Here is a 19,540-nt window from a genome sequence, read left to right on the forward strand (position 1 = left end):
AGGGTCTCTGGGCCTCACTCCCCTGCAGACACAGTCCAGCTCCCTTATTCCTCTCCCGGCCACTGCTCATTTTAGCATGGGCTGAAAGTTCCCTGGAGCAGCTTCCTGTTTTCTTAACAAAACTACTGTGGGCAGCAGGAAAAGCAAAGCCCTGAAAAGAGAACCACGTTGAGGCCCAGTGAGAAGAGGGGGGCCAGGGCCTCTGATCCAAAGGATCAATGCCCAGGTCTGTTCTGAAGGTGGGAACTCTGGTGGATCCACGAAAATTAAGAGCCAAAACCACGGCTCTGGATTTTATGATGACCTGAGCTTCCATTTGGGAAATATCAGTAACTCACCATTTTCCCACCGCACTCTGTGCTTGGCACAGACGGAGACCGAAGGGCTTCGGTGTCATTAAGCAGGTCTTACCTCAGGTTGCCTACAGTCTAGCTGGGAAGGCCATGAAGACGCCTGCACACTCTGGGGGGGGGGGGGGGGGGCGGTGCTTTCCCTTCACTCTGAGCCCCGTGGTAAGCACAAGGAGGGGGAGCTGGAGAGCGAGTCCAGCCTGGATGAGGGATCAGGCCTCCTTGGAGAAATACTACTGAGGCGGGGGCGCCTGAGTGGCTCGGTCGGTTGGGTGTCCGACTCTTGGTTTCAGCTCAGGTTGTGATCTCAGGATCGTGAGATCAAGCCTCATGTCGGGCTCTGTGCTTAGCACAGAGTCGTGCTCTCTCTCTAAAATAAATAAATAAATCTTAAAAAAAAAAAATGAGGCAACAGTAGAAGGAGGGTGCTCCAGAGTGACAGCACATGCAAGTGAGAGAGAGGAGACTGTGTCTGGACCCACCTTAGGAATCGCTCACAGGCCACAGTGCCCAAAAAGGCTGGCAAGATGGTCGGGGCAGGGGGGTGGCAGCAAGGAGGAGATGAGAAGCCTGGGTCCCTGAGTCCAGGTTTTCTCAGTTGCACTTAACACGCGCCCCCTTTTTTATAAAATAGAAAAGCCTTGTGCTTCCTCTAACTATACAGAAAGTTCTAGAGCCAGATTTCCATAGTTGAAATACCACATCTACCACTTCCTATATGGGTGACCTGGGGCCTCTCCAGGCCTCAGCTTCTGTTTCTGGATAATACCAACCACCTCATAAGGTTGTCATGAGGTTAAACAAGATATTCTGCATAAAATACTTGGTGCCTGGCATAGTTTAAATGCTCCACAAATATTTCATCATTCTGATCAGTATCAATAAACTGCTGTTCCTAAAAGATAATCTGCCGTGTGCACAGCCCCCCCCACCACAGTCAAGAATGAATGTTATAAACTATATTCCGTGTCATATAAAAAGGTTTCTTTTTTGTTTTCCAAATATAAAATATTATTAAATATGTTCTTTCAAGCTCTATACCACCCTTCACCCACGCTACCTCACCCTGAGATTTCACCAGAGATCAGAGATGAGTCAACACCCAAATATATTGGCACGAGATTACCCGGGGCACCCTGGAACTGGGGCGGTGGTTCTGACAGCACAAGGGAGAGGACAGATCAGGCCAGGCTGGTGGAGACAGAAGTGACAACCAACTGCACGTGAGAAGTAAGACACAGGAAGTCAGAGAGGAGCCCGAAGTCTGCAGTCTGGCTGGCGAGGGCAGCAGTAGTGCATCGCAGGGCTCGGGATAAAGGGCAGGTGCACAGGCCAGAGAAAGGAGGCAGCTACGGCCACAGGAAGGGGGAGACCCCCCCCCCCGATAGGAGGGACTGAAACAACTCAACAACAACAACCACCTGATTTTAAATATAAGCAAAGGATTTGAATAGACATTTATGCAGAGAAGATCTACCAATGGCCAGTAGGCACAGGAAAAGGTGCTGCACGTCACCAATCATTAGGGAAATGCAACTCAAAACCACAGTGAGAACCACCTCACAGCCATTAAGACGGCTACTAACAACAACAACAAAGTAACAAGTGTTGCCCAGGATGTAGAAAACTGGAACCCCCCCGCACATGTGTAAAACAGTAGGGCACTTCCCCCCAAAATTAAAAATAGAATACGACCCAGCAATTCCACTCTGGGGGTATGCCCAAGAGACTGCAAGCAGGGTCTCACAGAGATATCTGCACACATGCTCCCTGCAGCATTATTCACAAACGACAAAGGTAGAAGCGACTCAAGTGTCTGTCCAGATGGATGGATAAACAAAAAGGGGTATATACATACAGTGGAGTATTATTCGGCCTCCAAGAGGAAGAAAATTCTGACACGTGCCACAACATGGATGAACCTTGAGGACATCATGCTAAGTGAAATAAGGCAGTTTACCAAAAGACAAATATATGATTCTACTTACAAGAGGTAGTAAAGTAATCAAACTCACAGAGACAGAAGGCACAATGGTGATTGCCAGGGGCCAGGGAGGGGGGCGGGAGGGGAAATGGGGACGTGTTTACTGACAGAGTTTCAGTTCCCCAAGATGAGAAGAGTTTTGGAGATCCACTGCACAACACTGTGGATTTACTTAATACTCCTGAACTGGACACTTAAAAACAGTGAAGATGGGGTGCCTGGCTGGCTCAGTCGTTGGGCGTCTGCCTTCGGCTCAGGTCATGATCCCAGGGTCCTGGGTTTGAGCCCCACATCGGGCTCCCCGCTCTGCAGGAAGCCTGCTTCTCCCTCCCCCAATCCCCCTGCTTGTGTTCCCTCTCTCGCTGTGTCTCTCTCCGTCAAATAAATAAAATCTTAAAACAAAACAAAACCAGTGAGGATGGTAATTCTGGTGATGTGTGTTCTGCCACGATTCAAAATTTTTTTTAATATATGGGGAAATCAAAGAGATGGTTGGGGGTGGTGGTTGAAGGGTAGGATTCATGGAGAAGCCTAAATGTGTAGGGTTAGTAAAGGGATCAGCAAAGGTGACTCAGAAAGATAAGCACAGAAGCAGGAAGTGAGTCAGGGTGAGCGGAGCCACAGACACAGAAGGATGGAGGGGTTAGGAGGCAGAGAAGGGTAAGGGCTAAAAAGAAGAGACTAAGAGGAGGTGGGAATTGGGATGAGCTGTCCGAAGAGACCAGCTGAAGGTGCCCAACTTAATGAAGAGGAAGGCAGCTGGCATTCTTCTCCTCTTGTCTCTTTCTGGATGGTGTTCTTGTGACAATCGGTTCATTGACCAGGAACATCCAGCATTGCTTAGCTCAATGTTTTAATTTTTTGACTGAGGTGTCATTAGAGTTGTGGTATCTTGTGTCTGAAGGATGTTGAGATAGAATTATTCAATGCTACTGATAGGCTATCACTTATCACAAGACACCAACAAGGAAAGAAGTTACCAGGTGGGCCCTCAAAAGACAACACTTCTAAATAGAGACAAGGCTATATTTTTCACAGTGGTTCCCTTCTCTCTCATGAGAATTTCCATTCCAGAATATGGGTTGTTGGAGCAATGGAAGAAGGGTAATGTGGGATGAGCTTAAGCATTTTTGTATGTTGAGGAGCAGGGTGGGAAGCAAATTCACTCAACGCTCATTTAAAAAATGAGCTCTCCCATGGGGAGCCTGGGTGGTTCAGTCGTTAAGCGTCTGCCCTAGGCTCAGGTCATGATCCCGGGGTCCTGGGATCGAGCCCCGCATCGGGCTCCCTGCTCAGCGAGAAGCCTGCTTCTCCCTCTCCCACTCCCCTGCTTGTGTTCTCTCTCTCGCTGTGTCTCTCTCTGTCAAATAAATAAATAAAATCTTAAAAAAAAAAGAGCTCTCCCATGTACCAGGCATTTCTAGGCCTTACAATATAAATCTCTACCTAAGTTTCCTTCTTGGAGTTAGGTTAGAGATATCACATTATCTGCTCCCTTGAGGACAGTAGGTTAGTAAAAGTCCCTAAAGATTATATAAGGAGGACATGATCCCAAGACGTGGGGGAGAGAGAGGGCTCATGGCTGCTACAGGACAGGTCCCAGGACCAATGACAAAACCAATTCAAGATGGCAGTCTTCTCAGCCACATGCTGCTGAGTGGAAGGTGGGGTAGAGCTTCCTCACTGGTGCTGTGTGAATGAAGCAGTATCGATCCCCCAGGCTGGTCACCTCGTTTCAAGCAACCTGACCTGCTATCCCAGTGCACTATACAAATATTTTCATTTTCTACATGAGTCAGAGATGAAAAAAAGTTGAGAAAACACTGAGAGAGGGAAAGGATCGGTAAGAGGCTACTGAACTGGCAAATAGGAAGTTACTGGTACCCTGAAAGAATGCTTTTAAACACACACACACACACACACACTTCAGAGAACGGCCGGTAAGGAGGAAGAAGTGAGTACATGAGATGGGCAGTGAGCAGGCGCACTGAAAACAGAGAAGCCAGGAGCTCACCTGCGTGATGACTGGAAGGAGCTCATAGACATGGAGACGAAGACCCAAGAGAAGGTCTACGTTCTCTCCCCCAACCCTACTAGTGTTCATCTACACATGCTTACAAAAGCCAGAACCTCTACCTCAATGGAGCAAAGCTCGCTGGGAGCCTCGGAGTGGGGATGAAGGGTTCTAACGTTGGAGCCAGACACACCCGAGGGCCAAATCCAATTCCACCACTTGTTAGCTTTGGCACATATACTATGTAATTCCCCTGAGCCTGGGTTCCTCATCTGTACAATGGGAATAACCACATTATAGAAGGTGTTGTAGGAGCTGCATAAGGGAGGTGACAGAGTCTTGGCTGATGTGACCTCTGGCTTTCTATCCCAGGCTGGGATCCCGGCCACCGTGGAGCGAATGGGGAGACACCAGGCACATCTCTCCTCACTCATCCGAAGTGTCTGAAAATGACAGATGACTTTGCAAAACGCTCAGGTCTGTAGAAGCTCCACATGAAGAAGTCCCCTTGCCCCCATCTTGCTTTAGAACTAGAGTTCTTGCTCCCTGCCAGATTCCCCAGCCCAGAATGGTCACCATGCTGGGGGCTTTAAGAGCTCTGAAAGGTCCACGGTCTTCAAGAGGTGTGCCCAAGTGATCCCAAGTCCCACCTCCCTTGCCTACTTCTGCTCACCCCGAGAAGCAACAGCTCAGCACACCCTGTTCTCTGCTCCCACACACCTCCATTCCCTGTTTCCAGCAGCTTCTTCACCTAGCGCTGGACCTACTACAAGGCCACCTGTGGGTCAGGGCCTAAAATAGCATCCTTCCCTCTCCCCCCTTTCTTAGTCTTTTGAAGATAACTGTAAGATCTTTCTAAAGTATTCTCCCTTGGCATCCCTCCTTTGTTCTTTCTGGAATCACATGAATAGATTAGCATTGAAAAGAGTCCATCACAGGGCGCCTGGGTGGCTCAGATGGTTAAGCGTCTGCCTTCAGCTCAGGTCATGATCCCAGGGTCCTGGGATCGAGTCCCACATCGGGCTCCCTGCTCCTTGGGGGCCTGCTTCTCTGTCTCTCATGAATAAATAAATAAAATCTTAAAAAAAAAAAAAAAAACCAATATAAAAAAAAAAAAAAAAAAAGAAAAGAGTCCATCACAGAATGGAGTAAGACGTGCAACTTCCCTCCATGGTTTACTTTTATTGTTCTTGTTAGTGTGAGCTTCCCGTCCAGTTTTAAATGCAATTCCTCGGCCCCTCTTTGCGTCTAGTAACAGCTCTGATACCCTGCTGGCTTCTAAGGAGGGTCACGTTTGAAGATTTACACAAGTCTGGGGTCCTGACAAGTGCATCAGAAGGCAGCCCACTAAGTGCCTGTAATTTCTCTGACCTCAAAGTTCAAACGAGGCAAGCCAAGTCTACGCAAGCTGAAGGTCTACTCGCCTGAGATGAAACCACCTCAGGCTCTGCTGACTTTTCTCAACCCCAAAACAAAGCAAAACTTTAAATTCTGTGATAACTCTAGGCCTCATCCCTGTGCACGGCCAAGCTGCGGTCAGCAGCGGGGGCCCCAGGACACCTCTCCTTCCTCCTCACGCAGCCTCTCCGGTGTGAAATTCGCAGGGAGGGCTGTGGAGACCCACAACGCCATTTCTTTCTTCTGGGTTTTGGAGAAGTGATCAGATTCTGGTACCACTCCACGGCTTCAAAGAAATCAACTTTCCCTCTCTCTTTAGACCAACTTTTCAAGACTTCAGCCTCAAAACAAGGTAAGCCCCCAGGCTTGCTAAGTCCCTCAGATGTTGTTAACGTGCCCAGAGCACTGTAAAAACTTCCCGTCTTCGGGTAAGAATCCTCTCCTTCCGGGATCCCTGTGACCAACTTGTGAGCAATCCCGCTCCTGCTCTCCTCACGGACAGCGGAGCCCACTGGGTCCTCGGGGTAAGAATCTGCCCGGACCCACTTGCTGACAACCTGGCTCTTCTCTCGCCCACAGCAGCTCTGGGAAGCAGAGCCCCAAATCACACAAAACGAAGCACAGCAAAACATTCAGCTACTCGGGACGTCCGAGAGACGTCTCTCTACCCGCTGATGGGTTGTTAGGGAGGACAGGCGTTCGGGAGGGCTGGGAAGGCCGGGGCATCTTTAGGACACAAGGTAACCATGCCCAAACAGTGCAGCCAAAAAAATAAATAAATAAATAAAATAAGCAGAATTAAAAAAAAAAAAAAAAGCCACAAGGGCAACAAGCCAGGAAAACAAAGTTCGCAGTCAGCATTCCTTCTAGAGACAAGTGGAGCTAGTATGGGAAGCAGAGGCTCCTCCATGGGGCCCCTGTCCCGACATCAGACACTGCTGACCTTCACAGCAGTCCCATGGATGCAACCCACAAGGGCTAATGTGCAAGCCAATCCAAGCTGGAGGACAGAGCTGGGATTTGAGCCCAGGGCCGTCTGAGTCTAAATCCTGTGCTCTTTCAACCAAACCCTTACCCACTTGGGGAGGCCACCAATGGAGCCCTCCGCTGCCTACCAAAGTAGCCGCTGCCCCAGATTCAAAACCCGTAGCTCCAGTGAGACCACACTCACTGGGGCACCACCATCGTGACAGCCCCCGTTTTGTTAATTAGCACAATTGCTAAATAAGGGGACATTAACATGGGCGTGGCTCAGCATCCCACCAGAAAGAAGAAAGAGGGAAGACCAAGACTGCCTACCCACCGTGTGCTAAGAGAATGCAGGCATGGTTAGACCTACTGGTTAGTCCCGCTGGCTGGAAAGAAGCCCTTCCCCCCTCTTCTAAGAACGCCTGAGGTCAAGAGAAGGAGTCGTATGGGTGATGCTCCAGGAAGGTGAAAACAGCAGCAGCAAGATTTCCACACCCACTAGGAGGAGAAGAGGCGTCACCCAGGCCCGCAGGAGGTGTACAGCCATGAGGCAGGAGCCCCAGCAGCTTGGCGGCGTGGAACGTGGGAGCTCAGCCCCATCTGCTCCGAGGCGGTGCGACCTTCGCGCAACCGGCAAGCCAAGGCACAGTCAGCTTTCCATTTGGTCTATTAGTCATAACCTTCAGGTCCTGTCTTCACAAAGGAACTGTTCCGTACAGAGCAGAACATATATTAAATGACAAACCAGCCTCTGAGACAAAGCTTGTATTCAGTGCTGAGCAGGGATGAATGCTGACAGAACATCTTTTAAATACAGGATCTCCACCTCCCAAACTAGGCCAGCAGCAGAACTTGCTGTCCCTCCCTCCCTCCCTCCCTCCCTCTGTCCCTCCCTCGCCAGGAAAAGTAGCTTCTATATTTATGTTGGAAAGCGAAATTGTTAGAATGAAATTTCAAGGGGCGCCTCGGTGGCTCAGTCGGTTAAGCATCCGACTCTTGATCTCAGGGTCGTGAGTTCAAGCCCAGTGTGGAGCCTATTTAAAAAAAAAAAAAAAAGACAGAAAGAAACTTCGAGATATATAAACACAGTATTTGATGTCATTCCTTTAAATGGCACCGTGTTCCAGAATATCACAGGAACGGCTCGGAACTAGTCAAGGGAACAGGCAGCTGGAAGACAGAGCGTGGCTGTGCACACAGCTGCATCCCCATCACGGTCCCCCTTGTGACACACAGGACAGAAGCAGGCTGACAGCCTGTGGCAAGAGGAACGCACGAGAGGTGCCAAGTCCCAGCGGCACACACCGGGCCAATGACAGGAATCCCTATCCCTATTGACTGACTTTCCAGCAGCTGTATGCGGCCTCCCCTCTCTCATGTAGGTCACTATGGGTGACACCTGAACCAACGCAACACCGTGCAGCACGCTGGGTAAAGACCTCGGGTGACCGCAAAGCCAGGCAATTTACCGAGCTGCTTCGTGGCTCATTCCTCGCCCATGAAATGGGGAAAGAACAATGCCTTCCCTCTGGGCCCCAGGTGACTGACGCGGTGACCACATGAAGCAATTCATGTATATATACATATACATATATATACACACATATATGTATGTATATATACACACATATACATACGTATATATATGTATATGTATATATAAAGTACTATACGGAGTCAAGCTGTGCTGTTTCTGAGGCGTGGGTTTCAATTTTCCAAAGTGGGCTCCTTTCCAGGTGCGTCTTGGCACGGCTGCAGGGGCAGCTAGAACCAAGGCAGCGGGAGACAAACCACTCTGATGTCGAACCACTTCCCTGGACGGAGCAGCCCTGCGATTTATCTTTTTAATAACGTTCCCTGCCCCCACCCCTTTTCTGAAAACAAATACACCTTCCAATTACAAACAAAAAGGAAAGGAGCACAGTCACTTAGCGGTAACTTAGCTGTGAGGTCGTGGGCCTCGGTTTGCTCAGCTCTCAGTGGGAGTAACAGTGAGACCCAAACCACATGACTGTTGCGTGGAATCAGTGAGATACTGTAAAGAGCTTAGCACATTTGTAAGCACTTGCATGCTGGCTTTTATTAATCTTATTTTGATCTTGTTTTATCCTGGGGAGAAAGAGGCAACAAACGACAGAGGGCAATACAACGGATGCATATTTACCTTAGGATCCTCTGTCTGGACCCAGAGCCCTTAAATAACTCAGTCAGTGCTTCTTAAACTTTGTGGCAGAGGACCACTATCGGTTGGCCTCCTCCTCAAGTACGACAAAGTTGTACACCTACTATGCGTAACAAGTATGCAGTTTGCTCTCCATGACCTAGTTTGACAACACTCCTGCTACAGGTTCAACAAATACCAAATTGCTATGAAGCTGCTGACTCTCAGCTTCTACACCTTTCTTTGTCACGGATCGGTAACAGTTAGTGGATGAGTTAGCAAACCACACTTTTGAGAACACTGATTTAGACTGTTCTTACCACCCCCTTTCTCCTCAGTCCCATTTTACAGAGAGAGGAACTGCCCCTGAATGGCAAAGCTGAAAGTAAAAAAACAAAACAAAACAAAAACAAACCAAAAAAACCTCCAAAAAGCAAAAACAAAAACAAAAAAACCCTGAGGAAACAGCAGAAAACTCAACCCCAAGGACACGTTAGAAAGTTCCAGAAATAAGACATCAAAGAGAACAAACACAGGACAGTAACAGCATGAACACAGCCCAGCTGGGGCTGACCACCCTCGTCATACGGATCTAGGGACAAGACTTCACTTGGCACCAGCGGGGCAGTTGTGGCTCCAGCCCTGAGAAGCCCAGCCCTCCCGGGGCGGCCTCCCTGACCTTGGGGCGGTCTTCCTTCCTCAGAGCCACAGCTTCCAGTTTGGCTTCGTACTCTGCTTGTACTTGGTCCCTCTTCTTCAGTACGCTCTGCGGGAGGAGAAAGAGGAAGCACGTTACACAAGAGTTCACAAAGGAGACTTCTGGCCCCAGGCAGTTGCCTCTTTACCCCATTCCTCCCCAAGTCCTGGCACACCCAGGCCCCACCACCTGCTCCCAGGACACGTGACATGGACTCTGGAGGAAGCAGGGGTGGAGTAGGGGTGGCACCATTAACTCAGCCTGATACTGAAGGTGACGGAAGCTCTGGGGAAGGACAAGTAGGGGGAACAGTGCCCATCCTTAGCCACACTGATGAGAAGACTCGGCTGTGCTGAAATGCGAGGCTTGGCAGGTGACAAGGCAGGATGTTCTCTTGAACCGTTCATGGAAAAGTCTAAGTCAGGAGAGTTCTTGACCCTGGTTCACCGAGTTGATGATCCCTGGTGGACTGATTTGCTCACTGATCCATTAGCTGCTCATCTGTCCCCCCACTCTGGATCAGGCATCCAAAGAGCAAAGAGATACCACCCCTACCTGAGGGGTTCCAGCCAGGGAAGAGGTGTAGACATAGCACAAAGGTGCATCTATGCACAAGTCCAGAATCCCTAGAAGCACACAGTGAGCCTGCTAGGGTGAGTGGTAAATGAGCTCAAACAGAGCCAACCTCGGCAGGGCTAGGTGAGGCAAGCCAGGTGCCCAGGACACAACATTTAAGGAGGCAATCACTCCCAGGCCCCTGTAAGTGCAAGGTCGGCACTGGAGCATGAGCATCTCCCTAAATCTGTGCCCTGGGTGCTTCCCTTGCCCCACCTGGTGCTGGCCCTGCCACTGAGACCCCACTAGGTAGGACAGAAAAGAATGCGATCCACAGTCTAGGAAAGCATCTGTCTCATCCAAGGCTTCCTTTTTTCTTCTTTTAGTATAAGCAGCATGAACGGCAACTCAAGAGTGGTAATTTTCTTTCCAACTCAGGAGTCACAAAGTGCTCTGAAAGTTGCTAAGCTCATGCTTTTCCCATAGGCACCTTCCCGCAGAGTATGGAGTCAGGCAGGAAGGAGCCATTCCTTGGCTAAGCAGTGGGCACCTTGTGTACCTGATAACGTGCCAAAAAGTGAGGAGTGGCTGAACAGTTGAGTGCGCTCTGGCGGAAACCCTCTTTTTTTTTTTTTTTTTTTTTAAGGATTTTATTTATTTATTTGACACAGAGAGACACAGCGAGAGAGGGAACACAAGCAGGGGCAGTGGGAGAGGGAGAAGCAGGCTTCCTGCCGAGCAGGGAGCCCGATGCGGGGCTCGATCCCAGGAATCCCGGGATCATGACCTGAGCCTAAGGCAGATGCTTAACGACTGAGCCACCCAGGGGCACCCCGTGGCAGAAACCTTCTAATGGAATGTGTCAATGCAGGGAACCTCAAGTCTTCCTCTGAAGTATTTCCTTTGAAAAGTGTTTTACCCTGTGAAGAACATGAGGGGAAAAAAATGTGCAATAGAGTAGCTTTTGTTTGCCACTTGTCTTTCTCCTGGATGCGCTGAAGTTCCCTCCCCACGCTCACCAAGCTTTGAGTAGGAATGCCTGCAGCGCTATTCAACAGAACTCTCTGCTGCGATGGGAACTTTCCATCATCTGCACTTTGATGCAGGAGCCATTGGCCCCACCTGCTGACTGAACTCTTGAAATTGGCGGGTGTGACTGAGGAACTGGATTTAAAATTTTTGTTTTAACTAATTTGAATTTAAACTTAAACAGCTACCAAAGGCTAGTGGCTGCCATACTGGACAGTGCATAGATATATAAAGTAAATACAAAAAAAGTCAGGGGTCCTTTCTGGATTTCATAGAACCCAGAAAATATTCTAAATCTACTAGTCTGGTACTCTCAGGAGTAAAAATCATAATCTCTACCCAAACGCACAATGCTATTATCCATGGAGACACAGATGTGGTTTTCCGAGCCACGGAACAGCAGGGAGGGGCTGACTGGAATCCTCATCACTGCCCTGTGGACTCTCATCATGGGACACCTCATATCTTACTGGAAAAAGCACAGTAGCCAAACTAGGAATGGGTTGGGCTGTCCCAGGGATACTCTCTGTCAGTGTGGCAAGAACCTCGCAACCAAAGCTAGAAATGCTCTCAAAGCAATGCCCTGGAACCCAGTCAGTACAGTGTGGGGCTGCCTGTCCCGCGTTCTGCTCCAGGACTCTCTGCTGAGGGTGCCAAGGCCCCCAGGAGGGGAGGGCTGGTGAGAGCTCCACACAGCTAGAAGAGATAAGGCGCATCTCCTCTCCCTGTCCTAAAGCAGGTGAGGGGGCCCCAAGATTCAGCTATACTCCCTCCCCTAGTTAGCCTGGGCCCTCCCTGGCTCAGGGGAGAGGTCGGCCTCTGACTCCTCAGCCACTGCTACGCCCACGTCACCTGAAGTGGCAAGAATGCTGCCTCCTCATGCACTCCGCTGGAGGATTTGCACTACCATCCCCCACCTCGCTGGAGAGCAGAAAAGACTCACAAGGAGCCTGAAGAAGTGAAAGGATATTATCCCCATTTTATAGACAAGAACACTAAGGTACAGCAGAGGGACGTGCTTGCGGCCACTCTGCTGGCGGCATAGCGGTGACTCAGGCATTTGCTGCCACATTCCAGGACAGCGTGCAGTTGCCCAATCTGACTGTGAGCCCAACCACGCTGCAGGCTGGGAAACAGGTTTTTGAATCAAAATAAACTAAGACTACCATCCTTGTTAAAAGCATCTTTGCACACAGCTGGTGATGATCTGCAAGGACCAGCCTTGTACACCAAACAACACAGGCTATGTCGATAAAACTGGTCAAACCAGGGCGCCTGGGTGGCTCAGTTGGTTAAGTGACTGCCTTCGGCTCAGGTCATGATCCTGGAGTCCCGGGATCGAGTCCCACATCGGGCTTCCTGCTCAGCGGGGAGTCTGCTTCTCCCTCTAACCCTCTTCCCTCTCGTGCTTTCTATCTCTCATTCTCTCTCTCTCTCAAATAAATAAATAAAATCTTTAAAAAAAAAAAAAACTGATCAAACCAGCCTATGGTTGATGGGGCCTCAGCCTGAGACTGCAAAGGAACCCGATCAGCAGCTACAGAGAGGTCCCACCATCCCTGAGTGACAAGCAAAAGCCAGTCATCATCTGAGCTGCTCTCAGAACTCTGTAGGGGTCTCTGATGCCAGTGGAGAACGTAAATCAAAAGGCGAAGTGCATGGGGACACTTTCCTGGCTACTTCGTGCCCCCCTGCTGCTTCCCTATCGAGCCACCCTCAACCCTGTTTCTGCCCTGCCTTTATGTGTCTCCATTCATGGCCCAGGTGCTGGGGATCCAGCAGAGAACAAAATGCACAAAACGCTTGCCTTCGTGGAGCTTACATTCTAGAAAAGTGGAAGATATCGCACAGTAAAATATATTAATATATGGGGAATATACTATAACATATTATAATATATATATAAAACCGAGCTGCTTATATATATACATATATAATATATTATATATATTATATAATATATATATTTTAACATATATATTATATATATATAAGACTTCTGTGTCTTCTCTTCCTGGCAGTCTGTTATTTAGATGTTGGATACTGAGGTCTGGTCCTCTCATTTTCACACTTTTTTTCTCTCAAAATCTCCATCTTTTTGTTTCACCTTACATGTAATTTCCTTAACTTTTTCTTCTAACTTTTCTAATTTTTTTTTCATTTCTCTCATGGTTTTAATTGCTATGATCTCTTCGTTCTCTAGATTACAAAAAGTCTTGTTTTATGGTTGTGACATCGCTTTCTAAAGACATTAATGATTTTTTTCTCCTGGAAATTTTTTCTCCCTTAATGACGTTTTTCATTGAAGATACTTTTTTTCTTTGTTTTTACTTGATATTCATATTAGAATCTTCTCTTAAATATTCAGTGACCTTGTCTGCCCACTCATCCAAGAGGGAAACACTGACTGAAAGCTCTTTGCACATCGAGGGCCTGTTGACAATTCTCTACAGGGACCCTGCTGGGTCATTTCATTGTGGATCCTTCCCCATTATCAGTACCCTCAAATCTCTTCTCTTGGCCTGTTGAGATTTTTATAGAAAAGGCTCTTCTAATTCTTGCAGGAAAGATGTAAGAAAGTCAAGCAGAGGAAGAGGACTAAGAGTCTCAGCATTTGGTAATCTTCTACTTAGCCTCCTGATTTTAGGATTTTAGCTCTCAACCTCAACTGCGCCCGGGGTCCCTGTTTTACCTCCTCCAGAGAATGTGCCTCCAGTTCTGCCAGAGGACAGAAGGGACAGTGGCCCCTGTGTGAGGAGGGAGGTCAGAACTGGAAGCTCTAACTTCTTAAAACAGATTCCTGACTAATTCTTCTCTTCAGCTCTCCCATCCCAGAGGCACTTGGTGCTGCCAATTCTCCACCTTTCTGAAGGATTCCACTGTGTAAACCAGGAGGTCTCTAAGTCCCCCCCCACACACACAGTCAGCTTCAAAAGCAGTTTTTTGAGTCCCCTAAGTCCCTTATCACCTCTCAGCTTGCTTTCCAGTCCCCCTGTCTACTACTGTTTCCTCTTTGCTCTTTATCTTTGCAGGCTTTGACTTCAAACAAACAAACAAACAAACCATTCTAGCGTCATCTTGGTGCGGTTTCGTGAAAAAGGAGTTTATATATTTAGTCTGCCATCACTGAGAATCTCAGATTGCTAATTTTTATATATTTGTCTTTTTAAAACATTTGAGATCATGTACATTTCTACATCCTGCTTCTTCATTTTTCCAATTATGCCCTCAATCTATAATTACTTTTGTTTAGGAAAGAGGACCTTTTTTTTCCCCCTCCTGATTCAGTCTTCAAGAAATTATTTGTTTTGGGGGCGCCTGGGTGGCTTCATCAGTTAAGCATCTGCCTTCGGCTCAGGTCATGATCTCAGGGGTCCTGGGATCCGGGCCCCCGCGTGGGGCTCCCTGCTCTGTGGGGAGTCTGCTTCTCCCTCTCCCTCTGCCCCTCCACCTCCCGCCCCCCCCACTCATGCTCTCTCTCTCTCAAATAAATAAATCTTTAAAAAGAAAGAAAGAAAGAAAGAAAGAAAATGTGTTTTTGCTTTCAAAGGCACTAGAAGTGGCCAACTTGAAACCTGGCCACTTAACTCATTAGCTCCACCTTGTGGCTCATAGAGGAAAAGGTGGGCAGGCTGGAAAAAAACCACAAATAACTGATACTTGGAAAAAGCTATCCCGGAACATTGTTCAAATTATCTCCAACTCAAAGACAAACTACGTCTTTAAAACCAAACTTCTGCATCCACATCTCACACCTCTAACCACCACAATCACCAATGACCTCCATATTGTTAAATACAACGGTCACTGTGGATCATGCTCCTTTTAAAAACATTTTTTTAACGATTTTATTTATTTATTCATGTGAGAGAGAGGCAGAGGGAGAAGCAGGCTCAAGAAGCAGGGAGCCCGATGCAGGACTCAATCCCAGGACCCCAGGATCACGACCTGAGCCGAAGGCAGACGCTTAACCATCTGAGCCACCCAGGCGCCCTAAAAACATTTCTCTTGGCTTCCACTTTTTTTCTCCTACTACACTACCAATCCTTCTGAGTCTCCTTTTCTACTTGTTCCTCCTCCTGGTTAGGTACTAGGCCACTAAGTATTGTCATGCCTCAGAGCCAGGCCTAGACTAGTTACCTGGATCTCATCTCACTAGATGGCCTACTCCCCTCCCAAGAAGTTAAACACCATCCATACACAAACAACTCCCACATTTCTATGCCCACTCTGAACTAAACTCATAACCAATTGCCATGACATCTCTATTTTAATGACTGATAGGTATTTTTGAACTCTGTGCGGCCAAAACAATTTGATTCCCAACTGCCCAATCTTTCTGCTCCGCACTTCCCCATCCTGACGAACAGCAACCACTGTCCACCCAGTCGCTGAGGCCAAAACCCAGGAATCATCACCAATCCCTCCTTGTCTGATTCCGTATTAATAGAGCGGCAAGTCGGGTCAGCCCTTCATCCAAAATCTACTCTAATCCACCACTGTTGCCCAAGCTCTACCGCCACAGTTACCCGCCACATGGCGCCCTCTGACGGTCTCCTAAAGGTCTCTCTGCCCCCGCTCTCAGTCCCTACAATCCATCCTCCACACTGTTGTAGCACCAGCCGTCTTCTTAAACTGCACCCTGGCATTCCCCTGCATAAGCCCAAACGCCTTCCCTTTTGTTCCTAAGACTAAAACCCACACTCGTACCAACCATGGCCTTTAAGATGCTACTACTACGCATGTCCTGGCCCCCACCTACCTCTCTGACCTCACTTCTTCCCGCTTGCTCCCTTGCTCGTTGGACTCCACTCACACCGGCCTTTCTGATCTGCAAAGACACCAAGCTCATTTCTGCTTTAGAGCCTTTGCACCGGTGGTTCCTTCTGCCTAAAATGCTCAATCCTCTGATCCTTGCACAGATAACTCCTATACGTTAGTCAAGTCTCCAACTGAAGCTACTTCCTCTGTGTGGCTTTTCCTTACCACCCTCTTCTGACTCAACCCACCCTAGTCATTCAGCAAGACCTCTGAGATAAGCATGCTCCTTGCTTTGTAGGTAAACCCATCTCTTAAAAATATCAAGATATGGGACATGCAGTAGTTATATATCTGTTAATGTTTCAAATTGACCACAATATCAAATTCAATTAAACATTTGCTAACCACCTTCTATGAATAAGGCAGTATGGGAAATAACCCATACTCTACTCTAACCCTCTTAAAGCTTCTCCTACTCGTGTCCTGGTCATAAGGATGCCAGTACTCAAAAGGCACTGCCTGAAATCTGTAAGGATTCTAAGATGTTCTCTCCCAGCCCATCACTACCTTAGTTATATTTTCCCCATACATAGTCTATAGGACGTGAAATCCCATATAAGGGCTCACGTGCACGTGTCTTCAGGGTGTTTAACTTGAGTCCTGGGCCTGAGGGTAACTTTGGTACCTCTCCCTCTCACACGCTGTTCACTATCTCTCCTCAACATCCTTGAAATACATGACCTCAACCATCTTTCTAGTACAAGCTGTCCTCATTGTTCACCGAACATTGTTCATGTGTCCCACATGGCCTGATAACAACCTTACTTTTTCTGTGCTTTCTTTCTACCTCCAAAGGGAACAGAGCGTACCCAGGCACAAGTGCATTTAAAGAGAGACAGTCTGAGACTCAGCCTTGAAAAACAGGAACTGATTCTGGTTTGCTTTTTGGCCAAGAGTGAAGACACAGGTACAAGGTGACTGCATTACAACTATGGCCATGGGACAGAGAAAAGATTTACCAATGGGGCTCTATTTCTTCATCTATACAATGAGCAAGACAGACAAGATGATCCAGATGGAGGAGATGAAGTCACTCGAGAGACCTGTTCAAACTTGAGAGGAACCCCAACCTTAGCCCCATTAGGAGAGGGCTTCGATGATCTCCACCATTTTCTCCATGCAGGGCTCAGCTGACCCACAACTACTTCAAATTCCTGAGGCACAGGCCTCTCATTCCAAACGATGAGGATGAATACTCACTTTGGTCCACTCAAGGCCATAACCGAGGAGACTGATAAAACGTCACCACACTAAAACCTCCCCACCAAAACATAACTGGAAGGACTTGCTCAGTTCGGAAGACCATACGGTAGTCGATACTGAACATGTCACAGCCAGGCCTTCAGCAAGCTCTCTACTGTATGTTTCGTTTTCATACTGAACAGCAAAGTCGATCCCACCTACCCCCCAAATCAGAAAGTTATTTTGGAAATGGAAGTATACGACTCTTTCAGAGGAAGAGAATTCAGCTAAGAATTCTTAGAGAGCAGCAATATCACAAGGCAAAGGCAGGGGAGCCACTTAAGACACCTATCCCCCTCTCCCAGTGTCTTCAGACCTGGCCACACAGACCTCAACCATCATTAGGAATATGAAATAGTTGAACATCAGTTTAGCCTTGCCTGGAGAAAATACTGGAGGATCATGGACCCATGCAGTCCTGGCTTTGTCATCAAGTCACTCCCGTCCTACCCAGACCCCTCTGCAGAGACATTTTCCCTTTGGGAAGAATGGGAGTGGGCAGACCTCGTTTCTTTCTAACCAGGCTTAGCCCAGCTCACCGATGCGGCAGAGTCAACACTTCCTCCTTTCTATGCCTTTCCCAGAAAATACTGTATACACTCCCATTCTCCCAGCCTGATTAACCTGATTAATGTTTATTCAGGCTTAGTGAACAAGAACCTCAATACATATGCCTCACACAGAGGGTGAAGGAAGAGAGCAAACAAAAAAGTGTTTCTTTGGTGTAGAACTTCAATTACTCACATAAGCTTATGCCTCACTGTAGAACAATATCTTAATAAAGATGCCAGATACACCTTAGCTAAATGACAATTTCAAATCCTGCTTCAAGTACAAATATATTCTAAGTACGAACATACCTGCCATGTGCAAGAACAAAGTAATCTGTATTGTAATATCCCAGGACTGTGAATGTATCAGATTTTCAGTCTGGCAAGGTTAAGGGAGAATCTTTGATGAAGGCTGTGTCTCTATAACAGACAAATTCAAAGACACCCCAGGGACTGTAAAGTTTTATTTTTGTTCACAAGAATAGATACTATTAACTTTATAAGTAAAGCAAAATATTCTGGCTTGTTTAAAGCAAGATGCCTTTTTTTGAGATGTAACTGACATATACCATTATATTAATTTCAGGTATACAAAATAATGATTTGTATATATTGTGAAATGATGACCACAGACTAGTTAACATCCGTTACCACACATGGTTATACATTTTTCTTTGATAAGAACTTTAAGAGCTACTCTCCTAGCAACTTTCGAACATATAATACATTATTAACTATAGTCACCAATGCTGTGCATGACATCCCATGACTTACTTATTACTTATAACTGGAAGTTCATACCTTTTGACTCCCCTCACCCATTCCACCCACCCCCCAGCCCCAGAATGCCTTTCTACACTTGTTTCAGCCACAGAATTAAATATGCCATTTATAGGTTTCATTAAAAAATAAAACAAAACAAATAAACCCAATGTAATAGAGGAAAATGAGTAGGAAATTTTTGGAAATCAGGAGCCGTGGTTCCAATAATTTTTCAGCCTCAGTTCCAATAATTAACCAGTAAAACTGCCTCAGGCTAATGATGTCACATGGTGAGTTTTAGCCTTATCATCACCATGCCTACCATCACTTCACCTTACAGATAAGGAAATTCATACCATTTCCTAGCCCATTGTGAGATCCAGACCCAATCCTGTCTTTCTTTGAAAGTGTTTTATTATCAGTTTTATAGAGTACACATGAGACAGTGATTCATTCTAGCAGGAACATTTTCCATTGTCCACAATTTAACATGTATCAAGAGCCTTAAAAGTTTCATACCCGGTGAAACAAAATGGAACACGGGTAATGGGTATATGGAGGTTTGTCATATTATTCCCTTTGCTTCTATTGTATGTTTGAAATTTTCCATAAGGGTTTTTTTTTTTAAGTTTTTATAACTAGCTGATTCATTACTTTTTACTCCCCTTTCTTAAGGTGTAGAATGTTTTCATACTGCCATGATTTTTCTGGTTTTCCATTTTTACAACCCAAAGTTGTCTGATGGGAGTTTCTCCCAAGAGATTCTTGTCGATCCTTACCCCAATCCTTCTTAAAGGGGCATTGGTGGTTCAGTGGTAGATTTCTTGCCTGCCAATCCTTCTTAAAGGGGTGCCCTAGATCTGCCCCCAAAACAGATCAATAAATCAGGTCTCCTTTGGGAAACAGGAAGAGGGGCTACTTGGGATGTTCAACACAGTGACATAACCTTTTCTGTTGGACAGGAAGCCTGACACTCTTCTCTAATGGGTGTCACACTGTAGGAGTCT

General features: G+C 47.1%; 1 protein-coding gene across 2 annotated transcripts in view; it reads right to left on the bottom strand.

Annotated features, from left to right (window-relative positions):
* Positions 1-19,540, bottom strand: part of SNX30 (sorting nexin family member 30) — a 107,813-nt gene that overhangs the window by 11,136 nt on the left and 77,137 nt on the right. For both annotated transcript variants that reach the window (XR_003523697.2, XM_027615623.2), the window contains exon 7: positions 9,556-9,642. Coding sequence is in view for 1 of the 2 variants with exons in the window: in XM_027615623.2 (XP_027471424.1) it covers positions 9,556-9,642 (87 nt within the window). In the remaining variant the exon portion in view is untranslated. The remainder of the gene's footprint in view (positions 1-9,555; positions 9,643-19,540) is intronic.

The sequence above is a fragment of the Zalophus californianus genome, chromosome 13 (assembly GCF_009762305.2).
Source record: "Zalophus californianus isolate mZalCal1 chromosome 13, mZalCal1.pri.v2, whole genome shotgun sequence".
NCBI lineage: Eukaryota > Metazoa > Chordata > Mammalia > Carnivora > Otariidae > Zalophus > Zalophus californianus.